Source organism: Otolemur garnettii, unplaced genomic scaffold (genome assembly GCF_000181295.1).
Source record: "Otolemur garnettii isolate 467f Iridium unplaced genomic scaffold, OtoGar3 scaffold00086, whole genome shotgun sequence".
Lineage (NCBI taxonomy): Eukaryota > Metazoa > Chordata > Mammalia > Primates > Galagidae > Otolemur > Otolemur garnettii.
Genome location: NW_003852481.1, coordinates 3,240,728 through 3,264,062, shown reverse-complemented (window position 1 = coordinate 3,264,062; position 23,335 = coordinate 3,240,728). Strand labels below are relative to the sequence as shown.

At 38.5% G+C, this 23,335-nt stretch overlaps 1 protein-coding gene across 2 annotated transcripts in view; it reads left to right on the top strand.

Moving 5' to 3' along the window:
- The first annotated feature begins 746 nt into the window (after positions 1-746).
- Positions 747-23,335, top strand: part of BTG4 (BTG anti-proliferation factor 4) — a 27,053-nt gene continuing 4,464 nt past the window's right edge. The window contains exons 1-4 of one of the 2 annotated variants that reach the window (XM_003794723.1): positions 747-937; positions 1,372-1,509; positions 2,068-2,266; positions 4,354-4,505. In XM_003794723.1, coding sequence (XP_003794771.1) covers positions 765-937; positions 1,372-1,509; positions 2,068-2,266; positions 4,354-4,505 — 662 coding nt within the window. In that variant the 5' untranslated portion in view covers positions 747-764. Of the gene's footprint in view, positions 938-1,371; positions 1,510-2,067; positions 2,267-4,353; positions 4,534-23,335 lie in introns of those variants that run through there. The other variant, XM_023516074.1, reaches the window with a different exon arrangement.

Genomic DNA, 23,335 nt, shown 5'->3' with positions numbered 1-23,335 from the left:
TTAACAGCAAAATGCACAAAATCCAGTTTGAAAAATTTTCAACACTTTAATGAGCCTACTCTACTTATGCCAAGGAGCAATCTGAGGTCGATCTGGATAAAGCTCTGTGGTTATCCTAACAGATGGCACCTGTGTCAGGTGAACCTCCCCGCCCTGGCCCCGGCCGGCCTTTAGGGCCCAGGCATATATAAACTTCAGCCTACCCTCACAAACAGGTGTGGCCAAGAGTTGGAAGCATAAAGTTGGTCTTCTAACTCTGGTCCACTTTTTGTGGGGGATAAACAGCTTTTGTTGGTAAGTATAATATATACTCGATTAATCTTCAAGTGTGCCACTTGTGAGCCACTGTTTAGGATTACTTTGGACATGTTTTGCTCTTTGTAAATAATGATTTAAAAAGTGGTGCTTGGTGTAATTTGCTGTCCCACGTCAGGATGTTTTTTGACTTAAGTTGCATGATGATGTTTCATTTTTTTTCTTACGTGTTTTAAAGTTTTCAAAATATTGTTTTTGGTGGAACCCCTTTAAAAATGAGCTAATTGAGGAATTGGTGTTCATGGCTGTCTTATTGATCGTGTTGTGTTTACAAACAGTAAACTAAGGATTTCTTTCTAGAAAATTGCCTTAAGTTTAAGGTATATAAAATTTCCCAGTAGCAATCATATACATATTGATAATAAGTTAAACCCTAATTTCTACTTAATTTATTCTTGCTTCTCTTCAATGGTTTCCTCATAGGTCTCCTTATAGATTTTTCTTGCATCATGAGAGATGAAATTGCAACGGCAGTTTTCTTTGTCACAAGATTGGTGAAAAAACATGATAAACTGAATAAACAGCAAATAGAAGACTTTGCAGAAAAGCTGATGACAATATTGTTTGAAACATACAGAAGTCACTGGCACTCTGATTGCCCTTCTAAGGGGCAAGGCTTCCGGTGAGAGTTAGGGAGTGGTATGGGGAAGGGAGGCAAGCAAGCAGTAAGCATCCCCTAGGAAGTTTTTTATTCATTTGTTTGAACGTGGACTTGAAATGAGATGTCGTAGAAGACAGTGTAGCTGAGAGCAATAGAGCAAACTCCCTTTATGTGGGGTGGACTAAATAGTTTCTAACCTGTGTCTGCTGTGAAAGATGAGCTAATTATATGACTTAAGGATGCAACCCACATTCTGAGTCACTGTATCGAGAGTTGATTGTGTCTTACTCTTGCTTGTAGGAGTGGATGGAGGCAGATTAGGGGCACGTAGGGGTGGCGTGGGGACTGTGCCTGTCAGAGCAGTATGATTCTCCCAGTGTGATTCTCCAGCTGAGTCCTGGTGTCGCGGCTTCATCTCCTTTTCTTTTTCCTTTTTTTTTTTTTTTTTTTTAAAGGTGTATCAGGATAAACAACTATCAGAATAAAGATCCCATTCTAGAAAAGGCTTGTGCTGAGAGTAATGTGGATTTTTCTCAACTGGGCCTTCCAAAGGAGATGACTATATGGATAGATCCCTTTGAAGTGTGCTGTAGGTGAGTAATCTCAGGGTGGGGGTGCTCCCTGGCCCCTGGGAGTCTCAGGTTCCTTAGTCAGCTCTGTCCACCTTCGGGAAAGATGATGATGCCCCAAAGCCTTGGTTAACAGCAAGGATACTCTTGGTTGAGATTTTAGATGCAAACTTCTGTTAGATAACAGACTTTCATTAGGTGTGGAGCCAAAGACTTTGCAGAATATTTGAAATGTGCCTTTAACCAGTGCCCCCATTGCAAACGGTAGACTTGTAGCTTTAAGTAAGCATTATAGGCAGTATCAGCAAGGGAGGGGAGATACCAACCACGGGGTGATTCAGACCACTAGTTGAACCAAAAGAAACTAATCATTTTTTCTGAGCTATTAACCGAAATGGCTCTTTCTCGCTCATCTTAACAGTGTAGTAGCTGAAGGTCATAATGTCCTCCAATTTTGTTTTAGGCCTGTCTCTTTTAAAATAATGTTTTGCAAGTTAGTGTAGTGTCTCCAGAAAAGATGAGAGAGAAAACTTGGATGAAGTCGAATCTTTAACAGATACCTCCATTTCTTTTCATACTTAGGTATGGTGAGAAGAACCATCCATTTACAATTGCTTCTTTTAGAGGCAGATGCGAGGAATGGGAACTGTATCGGCAAATCAGTCACGCTGTTAATAGAGCCTCAGTAGACTACTCCTCTGCCACGTCCTCTGATGAAGAAAGTTGTAGCAAGGAACTTCGCATCATTCCTAAAGTCAGCAATCCGAAGAGCATTTATCAGGTGTGTTCCAGCTCTTCCCTACACTGCTCTCTAATTTAAAAAGAATTTGCTCACTGTTAAAACACACACACACACACACACACACACACACAAAACATGGAAGGAACAAAACCATAAAGGAAAACAACCCCACAATCTCAGAATTCTGGCAAAGCTTTGTCTATCTCATACCGACCCACACCCTGTGTTTTCCTTATAGTTGGCTGAGTTCTTAGGATCTAGACAATCTTCTGTGGTCCTGTTGTTTGTTTTTTTTTAATACAGTACAGTATTTGAACACACACAAGGTTCTTTCCACTTAGATTTATTGACAATTAAATATTATGATTAGTGGACTTTTCTTTTGGTCAATCAAAAATAATATGGCATTTGTAGAAAACTGGGAATATTTAGGAAAGTTCAAAGGTCAATCCTGCCTTTACAGCAGTTTTAAAAAACCTTTTTAAAACGACAACTCTTGAAAGATGTGCATATTTATATAAGAAGTTTCACAGAATAATACTTTTCCTTACTAGGAGTGGTGCTACCAACACTTCCAATTAAATTTAATTGATTTCAGCACCTAAATTGATTTGTAACACATAGTTAGAATAACACTGAAGTGGGGAGAATCTGTTATTATTTTGTATATGTGTTTGTATGTTTTCTTAATCACTTATATATTAGAGGTTAAAGCAATTAAATTCTTAGCATTTGAATATTCATTTGCTTCCTTTGTAGTTTTATTATCGGCAGACATTCTAGATTGTTCCCTCATTGTCATTTTTACAAAGCTGACAACTTGCACAGGGATGTCTGAATTTTAAGTTATTTCTTGAGATTTGATTCTCAGACATGGAATGACTATTGGATTATTGAGTGTGGATGTTTCACTGGTTTTAAATATATGCCCAGAATACATATAGAAAGTTATATTTTTCTGTAGTCTCATTAGCTGTATGTAAAAGTGCCCACTTTACCATTCTGGCTATTTTCACTTAAAAGCCAGAATTTAATAAAAGTGATACATATCTAAAATAGTATTATTGAAGTTAGATGCTTCAATCATGAGGTGTCCAAATGTTTTAGCACTCACTGTCTTACAGATTTTCCTCTTCTTCACTCATTCATTACTTAACATCCTAATGTATAATTTTAGTCTCCCCTCAGGTCACTATTTTAAATCCTTTGTTGTAATACTGGTAAATATTTTCTGTCTAATTCAGCAGTTCTTAACCTGTGGGTTGCAACCCACAGGAACTGTATTAAAGGGCCGTGGCATTAGGAAGGTTGAGAACTATTGCTCTAGTTTTATAAACTATGTGTGTCTGGCTTGTATATAGTTCTATATGTATAACAGTTCAAAACTATATAGAGAAATACAGTAAGTCTTCAGTGTCATGAATAGAAACAGCAATTTCTATTCACTGAAGACTTACTGTATTGGAAGACTTGGAAACAGCAATTTCAAATAAAAATGTATAATGAAAGCGTTTTTTCTCAATATTATAATGAAACAGGGTCATTTGAGGACCTGTTGTCCTCCATTTCACTTAAAGTTAGTTTTCAAGATACTATTGACCAGGTTAAATGAAAACTTATTGTATTTGCTCTTAATTCTATTGCTGTACTTAGAAAGGTTGCCTTCCATCTGTAAACCAGATCTATAATCAGCTCCATCTTTTACGGCAAGGTCTTTCGTGTGGTCCATTAAACACCTGTTATCAGTCAGCTGGGATGCTTGACATGGACATTTCTAAGTGTCGGCCTCAGCTTTGGATTGGGCTAGTAGGAGTGTGGATGAGGATGGAAGGGAGAAGGACCCCAAAATATTATACACAAATTTGAATAAATGCATTCTTAAAATTTTTAGTTGGCTTAAAGAATTAATTTTGTTAAAAGGTACGGCATGTGTATGCAGTGACTTGTGTTTTTACCCCTAATCCTCCACCAAGTGCTAGTGAATTTCCCAAAGGTGGTTATCTACTTCCATTTCTATCCATTTGTACTCCTTGTGTTTTTTGAAAGACTGAACTTCTGAGTTATGGTTCCTAAGTTAGTTTTTAGCTTATTAGAAATCTTCCTACTTTATTTTTTATTTTTTCCAGGTTGAAAACTTGAAACATCCCTTTCAATCTTGGTTCCAAATTTCCCGCAAAAAGAATGTGGCAGATGGCCGTGTGGGCCTCCTGGGAAGTACTTTTCAAGCTGTGCACAAGCAGCCTAAGTGTCACAGGACTGCTGTGGGCCGGGTGGACAGGTACCACTGGGTCAACGCCAACCGATGATGCAGAGTCCGGGCGTTCAGTGGGAGAGCTCGAGGAGCGGCTTTATTCTCTCTAAAATGAAAAGGCGTCTCAGGTTGAGAGGCCCATGAAACAGAAAAAAATGACCACATTAGGAACTAGGGTACATAATGATGAATCCTCTCACACAGATCATGACTCTGTTCTTAGCTATACCTTTAATTCTTACTTGATTTTATATGAAGTTTTATGTACTGCTGATGAATGTACCCAGTAAAGTAGTAGAATGAAGATATTGACCTGTGATAAGATTCAGTGCTGTGAAAAGTAACAGTTTAAATAAACGTACTGTGTTTTTAAGACCTTCCTAGTCCAGCTTGTTGTAAGAAAAATTTTAAAAGTTTGTTTCATTTACTTTGTTTTTTAAAGTAGAAGAGTGGGCATGGCGCCAGCCACATACACCGGAGCTGGTGGGTTCGAACCCAGTCCTGGCCTGCCAAACAATGACAACTACAACCAAAAAATAGCTGGGCATTGTGGCGGGCACCTGTAGTCCCAGCTACTCGGGAGGCTGAGGCAAGAGAATCGCTTAAGCCCAAGAGTTGGAGGTTGCTGTGAGCTGTGATGCCATGGCACTCTACTGAGGGCGACATAGTAAGACTCTGTCACCAAAAAAAAAAAAAAAAGAGTGATCCTGACATATAGTATTCTGGCTTTCACTTTATTACCTGCTACAACTGTTCCATTTCCCAAGTCCAGGAAGAACTTGTTTTGAAAATTACTTATTTACTGAGAAATTTCCTTCTATATATGTCTTTTTAAACATTTGGTTTATTCCAAAGACTTTTAAAAAAGATTAATTATTGACTTGGTTTACAAAAATGATATGTAGTCATCATAAAGAATTCAAGCTAAGCAGTAAAACACACCAGCAAGATAATAAAAATCCCTATTACCCAGCTAGAAATGACCATTTTTAACATGAAATGATGTCCATTGTGGCAGCCATCCTATGTAAATACATGTGTAAGACAGGCGATTTGATAAAAAACAAAAACCACACTACAGGAACTACTTGTTAAATATTTGAATATAATTTTCATTATCTTAGCAAAACAAAAAAACTCCTAAAGTGAAACTGAATTAGAAAAGCTGAGGGATGTTTTAGTATCAGAAGTATTAAGTTTTCTCTAGATCTAAAGAAGAAAAGGAAATCATCAGGAAGCTAGAACAGCCTCTACAACTCTTTTCCCCAATTCTATATACTATTGATTGACTACTTGTTGCTATGCCAGTGGTAGAAATTATATACATTCTTAATTGTTTCTCCTTGTCCTGTGTCTTTAGTGTTGAACTCCTGGCTCAAGTGAACCTCCCCGCTTGGCCTCCCACAAGTGCTGGGACTGCAGGTGTAATCCATGGCACCGGGCCCCGTGTCATTTTTAATGGCAACATTTAACATTTATGTTCTGTCCCAAGACAAATATTCCTGTGGTTTGTTATAGTTCTATATTGAAATGGAGTCGGTGGTCATCTCTCCATTTAAAATATGGTTCATCTTTGGGTGGCTAGATTTTATTGTTAAAAATCTTTCACAAATGGCTCTCAGGTGCTATATTCTGTGGAAATTGTCATTGATATTATCTCAGGTCTTTTATACTTGAAGGACAGTATTAGGCCATGCCTTCTTTTCCTTGCAACTTTATTTTTTTATTTTATATTTTTTGAGACAGAGCCTCAAGCTATCCGCCTGGGTAGAGTGCCATGGCATTACAGCTCACAGCAACCTCCAACTCCTGGGCTCAAGCGAGTCTCCTGCCTCTGCCTTCCAAGTAGCTGGGACCACAGGCACCCGCCACAACGCCTGGCTATTTTTTGGTTGCAGCCGTCATTGTTGTTTTGGTGGGCCCGGGCTGGATTTGAACCCTCCACCTTAGGTGTATGTGGCTGGCGCCTTAGCCACTTGAGCCACAGGCACCAAGCCTTCCTTGCAACTTTAAAGATATCATACAATTCTAGCATCATATGTTGGTCTAGAAAAATCTGAGACCAGATTGATTTCCCTACCTCTCTGCCACTTATGCAAACCTGTGCATTTACTTCTTTAGGTAACTTCCTTTGTCTATTGGGCTGAAAAACACATTCACTATACTTGAAGTATGTTTTGGTAAATCATTTTCTAGAATTTTTTTTTTGAAACTGCGTGCTTTTCTGAGCTGCAGATTTAATGTAATATTTAGCAATATTGCCTTTAGACGTTTTCTTCAGTTCAGTGCTGCCAGTTGTGTTTATGCTGGGTCTTTTTTTCTATCTGTTCTTTTCTTTTTTTCTTGAGACAGACTCTTATTTTGTCACCCTCGCTAGAGTGCTGTGGTGTCATAGCTCACAGCAACCTCCAACTCCTGGGCTTAGGTGATTCTCTTGCCTAAGCTTCCCAGGTAGCTGGGACCACAGGTGCCTGCCACAACACCCGGCTATTTTTTGTTACAGTTTGGCCGGGGCCGGAATCAAACCCGTCATCCTCGGTATATGGGGCCGGCCCTCTACCCACTGAGCCACAGGTGCTGCCCTTTCTATTTGTTCTTATCCGTTGTTTATCTACTTGCTTTAATCTTCTTTCTTCTTTTTCTATAAACGATGATTGTCTTAAGCTTTTTTCCTGTCAATTTCATAATCCTAACTGGTTTGTTTCTTGTTTCTTCCTTGTTCATTCCATAATGATATTTTGGATCCCAATCAGGGGCTTTCTCCATAGTTTACCTTGTCATCTAGTTTCATGTTAATCATCTGTTTCTGAATGTTTGAACCAATATTCTTACGTTTTTTTGAGTACAAGGCATCATAGGAAATCTTTTGTGCTCTGGTGATTTGCATTGAACTTTTTTGTTGTAGTGTTTAGTTATCATGCTGGGGTTTTTTGCTGCTGTTTCTGTTCAATGTGGATGTGGATAGCTCTATCTAAAATTTCTACTTGCTCTACTATATCGTGGACAACACCTCTCTCTCTCTCTTTTTTAATTAAGTCATATACACATAGATCATGAATACATTTATGCATATGTGGGGTATAATGTGTTGATTTTTTTATACAATTTGATGTGCTTACATTGAACCAATCAACATAGCTTTCGCCTCATTTACATGATTATTGTGTTAAGACATTTATGTTCTACACTTGACGGATTTGACTTGTACCTTTGCCATATGCTCCATAGGTGTGGTCCTGCCTTTTACCCTCCCTCTACCAAACCTCCTCCCTCCCCTCCCTTCCCACTCCATTTCTCTCCTTCATCCGTAGCTTTAGTTGTGTTCTATCTTTTATAAGAAAGTGTGAGTAAATATAAGTTGGTTTCATAGAAGTACTGAGTACATTGGATACTTTTTCCTCCATTCTTGAGATACTTAGGAGAATATGTTCCAGGTCCCTGCATGTAAACATAAAAGAGGTAAAATCTCCATCTTTTTAAAAGGCTGCATGTGGTATATGTATACCACAATTTAGTAATCCATTCATGGGTCCATGGGCACTTGGGCTTCTTCCATGATTTGGCTATTATGAATTGAGCTGCAATGAATAATCTGGTGCAAATATCTTTTATGCAAAGTGATTTTTGGTCTTTTGGATATACTCCTAGTAGAGAAATTGCAGGATCCAATGGCAGATCAATTTTTAGATCCCTGAGTGTTCTCCAAACTTCCTTCCAAAAGGAACGTACTAGCTTGCATTCCCACCAGCAGTGTAGAAGTGTTCTCTTTTTTCCACATCCACACCAACATCTGTAGTTTAGGGATTTTATTATGTGGGCTACTCTTACTGGAGTTAGATGGTATCTCAAAGTGGTTTTGATTTGCATTTCTCTGATGATTAAAGAAGATGAGCATTTTTTCATGTGTTTGTATACCATGTCCCTCTCTTCTTCGGAGAAGCTTTCGTTCAGGTCTCTTGCCCATAATGAAATGGGATCACTTGTTCTTTTCTAGTTAATAAGTTTGAGTTCTCTGTGGATTCTGGTTATCAGACCTTTGTCAGAAACGTAACCTGCAAATATCCTGTCCCATTCTGAGGGCAGTCTGCTTGCTTTACTTACTGTGTTCTTGGCAGTGCAGAAGCTGTTTAGTTTGATCAGATCCTAGTAAAGTATTTTTGGTATTGCTTCAATTACCCTGGGGGTCCTCCTCATAAAGTTTTCTCCCAGACCAATTTCTTCAAGTGTTTCTTCTGCACACTCTTTCCAAGAATCTTTATGGTTTCATGTCTTAGGTTTAAGTCTTTTATCCAATGAGAATCAATTTTTGTTAGAGGTGAAAGGTGTGGGTCTAGTTTCAGTCTTCAACAAGTTGCCAGCCAATTCTCCCAGCACTATTTGTTAAGTAAGGGAGTCTTTCCCCTAATTTAGGTTTTTGATAGGCTTATCGAAGATCAAATGATAAGTGCCTGGGTTCATCTCGTGGTTCTCAATTCTAGTCCATACATCTACCTCTCTATTTTTGTGCCAATACCATGCTGTTTTGATCACTATAGATTTATAGTATAGTCTGAAGTCTGGTAGTGTGATTCCACCTGATTTGTTTTTATTTCTGAGTAATGTCTTGGCTATTTGAGGTTTTTCCTGATTCCATATAAAATGAAGTACTAGTTTTTCCAGATCTTTAAAGTATGACAGAGGTGCTTTAATGGGGATTGCATTAAATCTGTAGATTGCTTTGGGTAGTATGGCTGTTTTAACAATATTGATTCTTCTCAGCCATGAGCATGGTATGTTTTTCCTTTTGTTGACATCTTTGGCTATTTCTTTTCTCAGAGTTTCATAGTTTTCTTTATAGAGATCTTTCACATCCTTTGTTAGGTATACTCCCAGATATTTCATTTTCTTCGGCACTACTGTAAAGGGAATAGAGTCCATGACTTTTTTCAACTTGACTATTGTTGGTATATATGAATGCTACTGATTTGTGAGTATTGATTTTGTAGTCTGAGATGCTGCTGTATTCCCTGACTACTTCTAAGAGTTTTGTGGTTGAGTCCCTGGGGTTTTCCCCTCTCCTTATAAAATCAATTTTTATTCCCTGCTGGGCTTAGATATTTAATCTACTTTTATATAGTATAAGGGTGTTAGATGTTGGGGGTAGGGCAGCTGAACTGGTGCCACATGAAATCTTGGGGAAAAAATGAGATTTGCTCTTGGGGTTTTTGTTAAGAGTCCTGTACATCCATGTTTATGGCATAGTTCTCCTTTTTAGTTGGGTCCTTTCCTAGTTTTTGAATCAGGGTGATGTTTGCTTCATAGAACTTGTTGGGGAAGGTACCTTCCAATGTTTTGGAATATGTTCTGCAGTATAGGTACAAGCTCATCTTTGAAGGTTGGAAAGAATTCTGATGTGAAGCCACCTGGTCCAGGGCTTTTTGTTGTTGTTGTTGTTATTGTTGGAAGCTTTTATTGTTTCTTCAGTCTCAGTGCTTGATATTGATCTGTTTAGGAGATCTATTACTTTCTAGTTCAGTCTGGGGAGATGGTGGAATTCCACATATTGGTCCATTTTCTCTGCATTGTCAAATTTCTGGGCATTGAGTTTCTTGTAGTCAGAGATAATCTCTGTGTTATCTGTTATTTCCCCTTTTTTGTTTCTGATTGAGGTTATTAGAGATTTTACTTTTGTTTCTAGTTAATCTGGCCAAAAGTTTATCATTTTTATTTATTTTTTTGAAGAACTATCTTTTTATTACTTTTCTGAATGATTCTTTTGTTTTAAATTTCATTTGTTTCTGATTTAATTTTGGTTATTTCTTTTCTTCTGCTAGGTTTGGGATTGGATTGTTCTTCCTTGTTCTATAAGATGATTCATTAGGTTGCTGATGTGGTCTCTTTCTGTTTTTTAGATGTAGGCATCTAATGTGATAAATTTCCCGTTTAGGACTGCTTTTTCAGTATCCCATAGGTTTTGGTAACTTGTAGTTTCATTATTGTTATGTTTGAGGAATTTAATAATTTCCTCCTTTGTCTCTTCATTCAGCATAATGTCGTTTAATTTCCTTGCCTTTGTGAGGGGATGAAAATTTGTATTGGGAAACACCAATGTCATACTTTACAGATCTTGAAAAAAATAGCAGAATATGTCAGCAAATGGAAGAACATACCATACTCATGGTGGGGAAGAATCAACATCTTGAAAATTTCCATACTACCCAAAGCAATCTATAGATTTAATGCAATCTCCATCAAAGCATCAATGTCATACTTTAAAGGTCTTGAACAAATAGTACTTCGATTTATATGGAACCAGAAAATACCCTGAATAACAAATACAGTTCTTAGAAATAAAAAAAAGTCTGGAAGCATCACATTGCCAGACTTAAGGTTACATTACAAAGCTACAGTGATCAAAACAGCATGGTACTGGCACAAAAATAGAGACATAGATCTATGGAATAGGATAGAGACTTTAGAGATGAACCAAGCCACATATCGTCATTTAATCTTTGATAAGCCTAACAAAAACATGCAGTGGGGAAAAAGAATCCTTATTTAACAAATGGTGCTGGGAGAACCAGTCATCCACATGCAGAAGACTGAAACTGGGCCTCTCACATTGACAAATGTGACACCTCTCACCATTGACAAAAATGAATTCTTGTTGGATAAAAGATTTAAATTTAAGATATGAGAAAAAACTCTAGAAGATAGCAAGGGGAAAACACTAGAAAATATTGGCCTGGGAAAAAAACTTTATGAGGAAGATCCATCACACCCTCCCTCAGAAATTGCAACAACACCAAAAATAAATAACTAGGATTTGATCAAGCTAAAAAGTTTTGCACAGCTAAGAGTACCATAAACAGAGCAAATGGCCCTCAGAATAGGAGAATATTTTTCCATGTTATGAATCTGACAAAGGCCTTGTAACTAGAATCTACAAGAACTCAATAAGAAAAGTGCAAATAATCCTCTCTGTAAATGGGCAAGAGATTTGTATGGAAACTTCTCTGAGGATGACAGATGAATGGCCAAAAAACACATGAAAAAATACTTATCTTTAATTATCATTAAAATGCAAATCAAAACCACTCTAAGATATCACCTAACTCCAGCAAGATTAGCTCACATCATGAAGTACCAAAACACCAGATGCTGGTTTAGATGTGGAGAGAAGGGAACACTTCTATACTGCTGGTAGGACTGCAAACTAATACAGCTGTTATAGAGGGAAGTATGGAGAATCCTCAAAGATCTAAATGTAGACTTGCCATTTGACCCTGGAATCCAATTAGTAGGTATCTACCCAAAGAACATAAACCATTTTACCATGAAGACATTTGCCCTAGAATGTTCATTGTGGCTCAATTCATAATTGCCAAGTTGTTGAAGCAACCTAAGTGCCCATCAACCCATGAATGGATAAGCAAACTGTGGTATATGTATACCATGGAATATTATTCAGCCATTAAAAAGATGGAGACTTTACATCTTTTACATTTACCTGGATGGAGTTGAAATACATTCTTCTTTGTAAAGTATTGCAAGAATGGAAAAACAAATATCCATTGTATTTCATACTAATATGAAATCAATATATAAATGATTACATGTTCATAAGAACAATAAAACATGAATATAGTCCAGTTCAGGGGTAGAAGGAAGTGGGAGAGGGGATGGAGAAAGACATATGGCAGAAAGAGGGAGGGTTTGAGGTGAGATCTCACCTAATGTACACATTATGAGGGTATATAACACACCCCCTGGGTAAGGGGCTCTCTACAAATGGAAGCTTACCTTGGAAGTAAGAACAATGTAACCTAAAAATTGTATTAATTTGAATAAAGTTAAAAAAAAGAAAAAATTTTTGTTGCAGTTGAGTTTCACCTTTATTGCTTTGTGGTCTGAGAAGATACAAGGTATAACTTCAATTCTGTTTTAACTTTGTTGAGGTTTGATTTGTGTCCTAGGATATGATCTATTTTGGAGTATGTTCCATGGGCTGATGAGATGAACATATATTCCTTAGCTTTGGGATGGTGAGTTCTGTATCTGTCTATTAAGCCCATTTGTTCTAGGTCACATTTAAGTCCCTTATATCTTTGTGTGTGTGTGTTTTTAATAAGATCTGTCTAGTTTTGTCAGAGGCATATTAAAGTCTTTTGGAATCTTTAGTGATACTTGGGAAATTTTCATTCATGGTATCCTCCATTAGGACATGCATTCCTTTGGAACATTTTTTTCCCCCTTCAGTGATCCCTATAATTTGTACATTTGAATGCTTCATGAAGTCCTATAATTCTCTGAGTAAATATTCTGCTTTCTCTCACTTTTTTCCTGCCTACTTAATTGGCTGAGTTAGCTCAAGAGCTTTATTCTCTAGCTCTGAGATTCTTTGTTCTCCATGGTCTAATCTGTTATTGGTACCTTTTACTGCATCTTTAAATTCCCCGATTGACTCCTTAAATTCCTTGACTCCTTAAGCTCTGCCACATCCTTTTATATTTTTTATATCTTTCATCCATTTTTTGATTCTGATTTTGGATTTCCTTTTGATTATCAATTCTCATCAATTCACTTTATTATTTTTGCAATCCATATTTAAATTCCATTTTTGTCATTTCCATCAATTCTTTTATAGTTGGAGTCATCTGTGGTAGCTACCTCATGATCCCTTAGGGAGGGTTTGCTCTATTCTGGTTTTTCATGTTACCAGAATTTTCCTGTTGGTTCCTCCTCCTGTGTGTTTTCTTCTTGTTCACTTCCTTCCTCTTCTTTTTCCTCTCACTACGTCCTTCATTTAAAATTACTTTGTCTCTGAGCTTAGGTATTGAAGTGGTCTTTTCATATAAGGCCAAAATGAAGAGAAGGACCAAGAATGAGAAGGGAGAAAGAAAAAGATAAAGAAAAAAACAAGAAGGGGAGTTAAAGGAAATAATTTAAGCAAAGGGGAGAAGGACAGAAAGAGAAAGCAAGCAACAGGAGAAATGGTGGTGTTCAGCAGGGTACTTTGACCCACACCCACAATTCTAGAACTTTGGGAGGCTGGGCTAGGTGGGTCCCTCAAGGTCAGGAGCTCCTTGCTAGACTAGGCAAAAGCACGACCTCAGCTCTGCCAAATATAGAAAAGAATCAACAATATGTCACAGTGGAAGGACACCCAAGACAAGTGGTTCTTGGGTTGTGACCCCTTTGGGGGTCAAACAACCCTTTCACAGGGGTCACCTAAATACATCCCGCATATTAAATATTTACAATTCATAACCATTATGAAGTAGCAATGAAAATAATTTTATGGCTGGGGGTCACCACAACATGAGGAACTATATTAAAGGGTTGTGGCATTAGGAAGGTTGAGAACCATTGCCCTAGACCATGAGCTCATGGCCTCCTTGAGCCAGACCCCCAGCCAGATCTATGCCATGACCCCCCCAGTCCTTGGAGAAAAGAAAAGAAAAAAAAGAATAGATAAAGAAAATTAAAAATACAGTTATTTAAGATGAAGACAAAAAGGAATATTTTCATTGTTGCATGAAAAATTTGTGTGGAAAATTAGAAAAATCTCTACCAAAATAGACACAAAAGGAGATAAATAAAAAAAGAAATAAAGAATAATACAGGCTGAAAAACCATAACTAAATTGGAGGAGTCCTTGCTGTTGAAGAAAATAAAAATGAAAAAATAAAAATACAACCAAACCAAACAAAACAAACAATAACAACAACAATTAAAAAAAAAAAAGGCCAAGGAAAAATACTGAGAACATGAGGAAAAAAATGTGTGTGTGTGTGTGTGTGTGTGTGTGTGTGTATTGCCTGGACACCAGGTGGTGCTGTGGTGTTAGGTGATGGAGAACACACTCTGGATTTGTTGTATAAAATGGGGGCCAAAATCCACTCTCTAGTTGCAGAGGGGACTGGGGTCCTATCTTCCTGATTTATTTGCTCTCAATCTGGGCCTGGTTCATTCTTCAGCATTTAGTTCCCATGGGATTGGGGTCCTGAAACTCTCACCAGATTTCTTAGGAGGCATGTCAGACAGTGTCTCCTGGCAACAAAGTGCCCTTCTCACAGATGTGGGGGTCATTCAGCTCATTGCAAGGATGGCTGCCTGAGCTCAGTCCATGTGCCAGAGCCAGTCATGCGCTAGGACTCTGCAAACTGTTCCTCTCATGTGGCCTTCCCACACTGGTGGCACCCTGTTAGTAGCCAAGCTTATGCTTCACTGTGCCCCTGGAGTGATGTTCCTAGGTAGGTTCCCCTAGCCGGGGCTGGCTGAGTCTTCTCTTCTCTGTCTCATTATGAGTGACTGGTAAGGAGATGTTTCTAGTCCATCATCTTTTTGTTGACTTTTTTTTTTCCACTTAGTTTGATATCTTTCTGGATGCTGGTATGATATGTCATTTTTGACAGAAATCAGGACATTTGTGATAGTATGAGACTTGAGATCTTATTTAAACTGTGTTTTAGCTGGTTTCTTTTGACTCAAGTCTAGTGGGGAGAGAAGGGAGGCTACCTTGTTACTGCCTGGTGGGGGTGAAAATTTAGGTTCCTCTCTTGGCCTCTATCAATACCTAAGGAAAAGTCTCTTATTAGTGCTGGGGGGGGGGAGGTTTACAGTTCTAGCTCTCTGTGTGGTCTCTACTAACACTGTAACCAGGGTGACCTCATTATTATTGGACAATGGCAAAAGTGTCAACTCTTCACTTGGCCTCCTTTAATTCCAAACCAGGAGGGTGGGGAGGGATCTTTAGCGCCATGTGTGGGTGGACACCTAGATGCCCATGTGGTCTCCACTGACACCAATGTATGGGAAGAGGGTTTCTTCTTGCACTGAGGGGATGAAAAGATGAAAATTCCTAGCTCTATGCTCAGTTTTTTCTAACATCAACCCAACAAGAGATAGGGGTGCCTTGTTCCAGTCTGTCAAGGACAGAACTCTAGACTTCCCATTTAACTTTTACTTTTAATGCTGTTTTTTGGAGTAAGGGGCTTATTGTCAAAGTTTTCTGTCTTGCTAGGCTGTCCCATTTCAGGTCCTTTGGCTAAAGAACAGTCCTTTAAAATCTGTGCTCATTGAGGTTTATGTGTTGCTGGCTTTTTCATTTCCAAAACTGGAATATATGAGGGGGAAAATCTACGGCATTTATCTTCATATTCCCTCTTGAATTCTGAGCCAGTCTGCCTTTTTCTCTATGCCCTTCAGAGTCTTATCTTTTTTTATACAAAGATACTTATACTTAAGGGAGGAATAGGGAAAAGTATATTCACTCTATCTTCCTGGAAGGTGGAAGGCTATGTGCCACTTTTGTGTGTGTGTGTGTGTGTGTGTGTGTGTGACAGAGCCTCAAGCTGTCCCCCTGGGTAGTAAGTGCTGTGGCATCACAGCCCACAGCAACCTCCAACTCCTGGGTTCAAGCGAGTCTCCTGCCTCTGCCTCCCAAGCAGCTGGGACCACAGGCGCCCACCACAACACCTGGGTATTTTTTGGTTGCAGCCATCATTGTTGTTTGGCAGGCCTGGGCTGGATTCAAACCCGCCACGTTGAGTGTATGTGGCTGGCGCCTTAGCCACTTGAGCCACAGGCGCCAAGCCTATGTGCCACTTTTGAAATAATAAGTAATTCCTAAGACAAATATGTTTTTAGAAACATTTTAGTTGGTAAAAACATATATGGCTGCTACATTTATTGAGGCTTTCTGATCCTTTTTCTGGGCACTGGGCTGTACGTATGTGTGTGCACACACAAAGCTAATTCCTTAAAGATAACTAGAACCTAAATATTTAAAAGGAAATTTGCTATTGATTTGATCCAGCAATAAATATATATAATGTAGCAGGAAAGAGAAGGTGATCTCTGTCTTGTAATCTGTGGCATTTCCATTAAGAAGCATGTGCTTACTAAAAGCCCACAGCTGTCAGCATATTAATGGAAATTGGATGGGGAGCCCAAGAAGTCAGCCAGGAAATTAATAGGATCACATTCTGGTAGGTGCTTTGTTCAGCCAAGAATGAGGAATATAGAAAAAAGGTCTTTAATTTCTCTACTACTCTTTCTTTGACACCTCTCCCAGAGGCCCTGGACTCTTGGCTTAACTATCCTAAATGGTCTTGCATGTCTGGCCTAATTAATCTTCACTCTGCTTTCTGGGAAATACACTTCATAATTTATGTGAGTAGCTAAATAAAGTTCTTTGAAAGGACACATGCCCAGTATTAATCAAATCAAACTAATACTTACCTTCTCAAAGTACTAGAGAGTCTTTAATCTTGTAAAGCTATTATTCATTGGTTTGGGGTGCTTTAAGAATTCCCAGTTCATGGAAGAGATGAGAGGACAGCTCCCTTGTAGCCCACTCTTACCGGCAACTATCGTTTTCCCATTTTATTGATATTTGTGCTATGAAAGCATTAGGCAATTTTAATGGAAATGGTAGCTATTCATATACTTCAAGGCTATCAGATCTGTTACTACTTGATGAATAATCTATTCAATCAAACTATTTAAACCAAATTAAGATAACTAAGTAACCAACTTCTAACAGTGGGGAAACCAGAATACAATGTCACTGTAAGGTGGGAGAAATGAAGGATTAAATGAAGGGAGTTGATTCTGAGCAGATGTTCCTTATGGTTTGATTTAAAACTTCTTGTTAAACTTAACTATAAATCTTCTTGTCATCTTATCTCCATGTTTTTATTTTCTCTAAATTAATATACCATTAGTATTTTGACTGGTTGGAATTAGAACTAAATCCTCAGCCATGTAAGGAAGTCTCTTGGTGACAAGAAACATGCAGAGCTAAAAATGTTATACTAGATGGACACCGAATTCCTAAATTAGTTAGCATTTATTACCACCCAAATGTTTAAATTAAAGTTTTAATTTTTTATTTGTCTACCTTCCTTGGGAAACTCACTAACAATTGTGTGTGTAGAACAGGGGTGCCATAAACACGAATACACATTTCAAGACATGTTATCTATGTATTACCTTTCGAAGATGAATTACAGTAGCAACATTTTGACATTCACTCAAAAGATGGTGTTAATCAAATGAATGCTAGTGTCGCCAAATGGCAGGCAGGATAGTCAAAGAAAATTGTAAGCATGCTGGTTGTTCAAGGAGTGCAAGACTATTTTCAAGTGGTATCTGAAATTTAAGAATGTCATGGAAGTATAAGGACAATGGAGCTGTGAGTATGCAACAGAAACTCCAACACGCCTAACAATTGCATGCATTTATGGTAAGTCCGAGATGCATGGTACTGTGTGTATTGTGTACAAGGGAAAGATCAGGGAGGCTTCTTACAGCTGCAAGTTCTCCTTCTGCTCTGGTGTTGGAGCAGTTTACATGCTTGCTACAGAAATTCACTGAAGTGTGCAGGTGAGGTAGGAGTTAGCAGAACAAGCATATGACACATTCTCAAAACAGCAAAATAGTAAGTTGTTTTTATCACAAGAATATTACATGCTCTGAGACATGAGAGCTTACCTCCATGAGAATTTGTCAGACCATGGGTAGGACAAAGAGATGTGGCTGAGTGTCTCCTGACTTAAGACCCTTAAGACCCTGACTTCTACCTGTGGAAGACCTTAAAGTATGTGGTGTAGCACAGCAAACCAGCTACCCTGATGGTACTTCAGGAAGAAATCAAAATGGCATGTGCAGCAATATGAGTGGATGGTTTGGTCAATGTCACTCAAGAGTAGTTCACCATAATCAGAAGGGTCTGGACGCTGATGGTAACCACTTTGAGCACCTCTTGTAATTACAGAATTCAAATGTGACACGTATACATCTTTTGTTATTAGTATATATTGAGTATTATAATTTTAATACAGTTTTTTCTTTTTTAAAAATGTGTATATATATTTTTGGCACCCTTTGACATATTTTTTACCTTCTGCTACACATCCTGGGACACAATAAAGAGAATTATCTGTGTGAGAAGCAGTCTGAATTCCTGGTAAAGGATTTGTAATCTGAGAGCAGATTTTTGATATGGAGTTTGTATTTGAATTTTTTTTTTTTTTTTTTTGAGACAGAGTCTCACTACGTCACCTTGGGTAGAGTGCAGAGTTGTCACAGCTCACAGCAACCTCAAACTCTTGGACTTAAGCAATTCTCTTGCTTCAGCCTCCCAAGCAGCTGGGACCATAGGCGCCCGCCATAATACCTGGTTATTTTTGTTGTTGTTGTTATTGTAGTTGTCATTGTTGTTTGGCAGGGCTGGGCTGGATTCAAACCCACCAGCTCCAGTGTATGTGGCTGGTGCCCTAGCCACTGAGCTACATGCGCTGAGCCTGTATTTGAATTTTTTTTTTTTTTTGCTTACATTAAGTTCTTGTGGTACTGGTAGTGGTGGTGTGTTTCCTGTTGGCATTTCAAAACTTTAGTTTTAAATGACTTCTTATCTCTTTGAGGATAGTCCAACCAGGGCCTGCAAAGTGAATTTGATGTGTGTTACCTGGCCTGTATTTTAAATACTCTCATTTTAAATCACCAAATATTGTACAAACATGTTCATTTACTTTGTGATTTAGTAACAGACAACCTTAGCTTGATTAAATAATGATATACACAAAATTACATTTCTTAGAGAGAGATTCAGTCAACATCTTTAATGAATGTTTTAATAGGCTATGTGGTCCAATGACCTTTTGGTCACAGTGAAAATATCAGCAGAGTCCTCATTGTCTGTGACAAATACCTGTATTAGCTCCTGTTATGTCATATACACACCCAAACTATAATACGTGTTTATGTATTACAGAGTAATTGTCATCTTCATCAGGTGTTGTATTGATGATGTTTAACACCTTTTAATCTTGTAGAGTAAACTGAGATCATCATATTCTTTCTTGTAGGGAATATTGTTCCCTGACCCTGAGCATAGGCTCACTTTGTGCTTGAGAGACCTAAAGAGTCACAAAAATGGCACATGAGTTGTTTATGTGCAGGAGATCAGGAAACCGGCCTCCAAGAAAGAATGTATGTGTGAGGTGTGGCAATAGCAGGCCCAATGGTTATTGTAAAGATTCTGTAGATGCCAAAGGTTTCTTGATGCTGGAGGCAAAGGTCCAGCTCAAGATTTGTGGTTTTGCAAAAACAAAGGTGGAGACATCTGACCTTCTTTCTCTGTGTCCTCCCTAATCAGTGCTGATGCCTGACAAGCAGCTTTTATCTACTTCTTCCTGTTTTATGATAATAAATACTGACCCAAGGTTTGCTAGAAAGGACTCCTCCCTGAGCTCCTCAGTCGCCCAGCATAGACTGCGTGTCAAGCCTCTTCATTCATCATGCCCAACCCCCTTCATCTTCTAGATCCAAAAATAAAGCAGAAAAAAGATAAACATTAGTTTTTAATAAAAACAGTTCATAAAATGGGGCAAGGGAAAAAGTAGTTGCAGAATAAAGGATTCCTACAAATCCATAAAAAAACAATATATAGGCAATCCAGTGGAAAATGGGCAAAAGACCTGCATAGGCAATTTACAAGAGATAATGTTCAAATGAAGTATAAATATATGAAAGACACTCAATTTTATTAGTCATCAGGGAAATGTAATTTAAAACTACAAAGAAATGCTATACACAGAAGGATGAATAAGGAAATAAAATCCTAGGTTCTGATAGAGTTGGAAAGCAACTCAAACCTGTATGCACTGCTGGTGGCAATACTTAGTTCAGAACTGTAGTGAGTTAGTAAGTAGTATCTACTAAAGCTCAACAAGTCTATGCCCTAAGATCTAGGACTTCTTGTCATAAGTATCATATAAACCCAGCTAAATATAGTCACATAGTCACCAGAAGGTATACAGGACTGTGATAGCCCAGAAAACTCCTACATATGCATTAACATAACATGAATAAATAGTAATACACACACAATGGAATAGTGTTGTGTATTATTAATACACACAATCAACACAATCAATAGTGTTGATTCTGTTTGCTATAAGCTACAACTATACAAAACAGTAGGAATGAATCAAAGTTGAGTGAAATAAGCAATAAAAGTAACTCCTCTTATAATTCTATTTCTATCAAGTTTATAAATAAGCAAAACAATTTATATTTGATGTTAGGGTAGTGGTTACATTCTGAAGGAGGCATAGGCACTCCTGGGAAGCTGGTAAAGCTCTATTTCTTGAGTTGGAGCTGGTTATATAGCAATATTTACACTGAAAGGAATTCACTGAGGTGTAAGTTTGTGATTTATTTACTTTTAAAGCTGTTATATTTTTTAAAAGTCTTAAAAGTTTTCATCAAACACATTGGTGATAATTTAAAAAAAGGGGGGGTGGATTGGGGGCCAGGGATGGATTTGCTAATACAGTAGACCCTCAGTAAGTTGACCACCCAAGGGACTGTAAGAAACTGTCAGCCCATGGAGGAACTCTGCCTACTGTACTGATATGTAAATGTGGGGTGTGTCCGGTCTATGAAAAGTAGGTCAACTTGAGGTGGTCGATGTAGGAAGGTGATCAACTATGGAGGTTCTACTGTATTACCCACTGAATTTATAAAATACTAGTGTTTGTAGTTTGGAACCACAATCCTTGGTTTTTAAATGCTTGTGTTTAAAAACAACCTTTTGTAAAATGGATTATGGATTGTGGACTGTGGTGTAGTGGAAGAAAGCCTGAATTGAGAAGGCAGTGACCCACGTTCTAGCTACTGTTGTCCTTGTCCTTTGGGTGAATGGGGACAAGTCTGAGCCTTGATACCCCTCTAGAATTAATAATAACATCCTTCTGAAGGGAGAGGGATAAACTCTATGATCTCTTGGTTCCTTTCTGAGATCTAAGCTCCACCTTCCACTGGTACTGGGGAAAGCTCTTAAAGTAACTGATGCAAGTTACTTATACTGCCATTCATTCCCAGTCCTTGTTCTGACATGTTCAATTATAAATATTGCTCCAAGCACACAATAATAAATTTCAAGGTATATAGCAAAGTAGAATCTTAATGCTGTTGATCATAAAAGCATCTCACCTTTTCTTCACTCTTAAATTGATCTCTTGGTTTTCTCGGCATCTGTTGTTCTGCAGCGAGTATGCTTTTCAGAAAATGTTCCATATTGGTGTAGAGGAGAAGATCTTTGTTTTTCTTAATGTACTGTAGAGAGTGTGGAGGACAGAGTTAAGATCTTTGTTACCATTTCTTTTAAGTACTCTTGAGTATCTTTAGCTGGAATGTGGCCTGGAGAGTACTATATGCAAATCTGCTTGTAAAATAAAATGAGACCTTTTCATAGCTGGTAGCTGTCAGAGAACTAACATTTCAGTTATGCAACCATCTCTGTGTCTTGAGAAAGTTGTTTTTAATACTCCTAAGCCTCAGTTTCCTCATCTGAAAACTAGGAATAAAAGTAGCTTCTATATTACAAGGACATGGGGAAGATTAAATGAGATAATAATGTATGTAAAACTCTTAATATCTGGAATATGTCAAGCATGTAATATGTGGTTGCTATTTGTCTTATACTTACTCTGGTAGATTGTGGTATTTCAGTATATGCTTCAGGGTTCATATAAACTTACTTATTAATGTAGTAAATATATCTAAAATCTACTATGAGCCTGGCACCTGGGCTGCATCAGAAAACAAAACAGACACCTTTGCTCTCATGGAACTTATATTATAACAGGGGAAGGAAGTCATAAACCATGAGTGATAGTAAATTATATTGAAAGTCAGAAAGTGATTTAGGAAAAAGTAGAGCAGACCAAGGGAATGTGGATAAGCAGGAGGTAAAAAGGGTTGCAAATTGAGGTGGGGGTAGGCCTCATTGAGAAGGAGACATTTGAACAAAGACATGGAGGAGGTATGAGTCAGGCATGCTGTCATCCTTAGACCAGGGTTTATTGAACTTGGTGCTATAGACCCTTTGGGATTTTGTTGTGGGAGCTGTTCTATGCCCTACGCTGTTTAGCAGTATCCTTGCCCTCTACCACCAGTAGTTGGCACCCCTGTGCCTGAGGCATGACAATCAAAAAGTCTCCAGGCATTGCCAAATGTCCTAAGGGAGACAAAATTGCTCCTGATTGAGAACCACTGCCTCAGAGGAAACCTCCCCCTAGGAGGGGAGTGCACCTGGTGTGTTTGAAGAACAGCAAGGAAGAAGATGGGGTTGGGTGATAGGTGAGGGGCGAGAGACAAGGGGAACTTGGCTTCTTTGTCTTTTACTCTGAGTGAACTGAGAAATTATGGCTGGATTTTGAGCAGATCTGGTTTTCATTTTGAAAGGACGACTTGGCTGTTTTGAGAATAAATTGAAGAGAGACAAGGGTGGACTCAAGGAGACCAATTAGGAAGTATTATAGTAATTCAGGTAAGGGATGATGGTGATGATCCTGCACCAGGATGGAAGTGGTGTAGCTGATGAGCAGTGGTCAGATTCTGGACATCCTCTGAGGGGAGCACAACAGGATATCCTGATAGGTTGGTTGTAAGGTGTATGTATCAGAGGGTTCGAGGAATTCTTTGCCATGAAAAACCTGAGGAGTAGACTTGCTGTCAATCAAGATAGGGAAATTTGGGGGTGAAGAAGGTTTAGAAAGATGAGAAATTGAGTTTTGTACACGTTGAATTTGAGATACTTATTACATATCCAGGTAGAGATGGCTGATAAGCAGTTGGAAACATGAGTTGAGTTAGAAAGTTGAGTTGGGGCTGACAATGAAAATGTGACAGTCGGCTCGGCGCCTGTGGCTCAATCGGCTAAGGTGCCAGTCATATACATCTAAGGTGGCAGGTTCGAATCCCCAGCCCGGGCCCGCCAAACAACAATGATGGCTGCAACCAAAAAATGGCCAGCGCTGTGGCAGGTGCCTGTAGTCCCAGCTACTTGGGAGGCTGAGGCA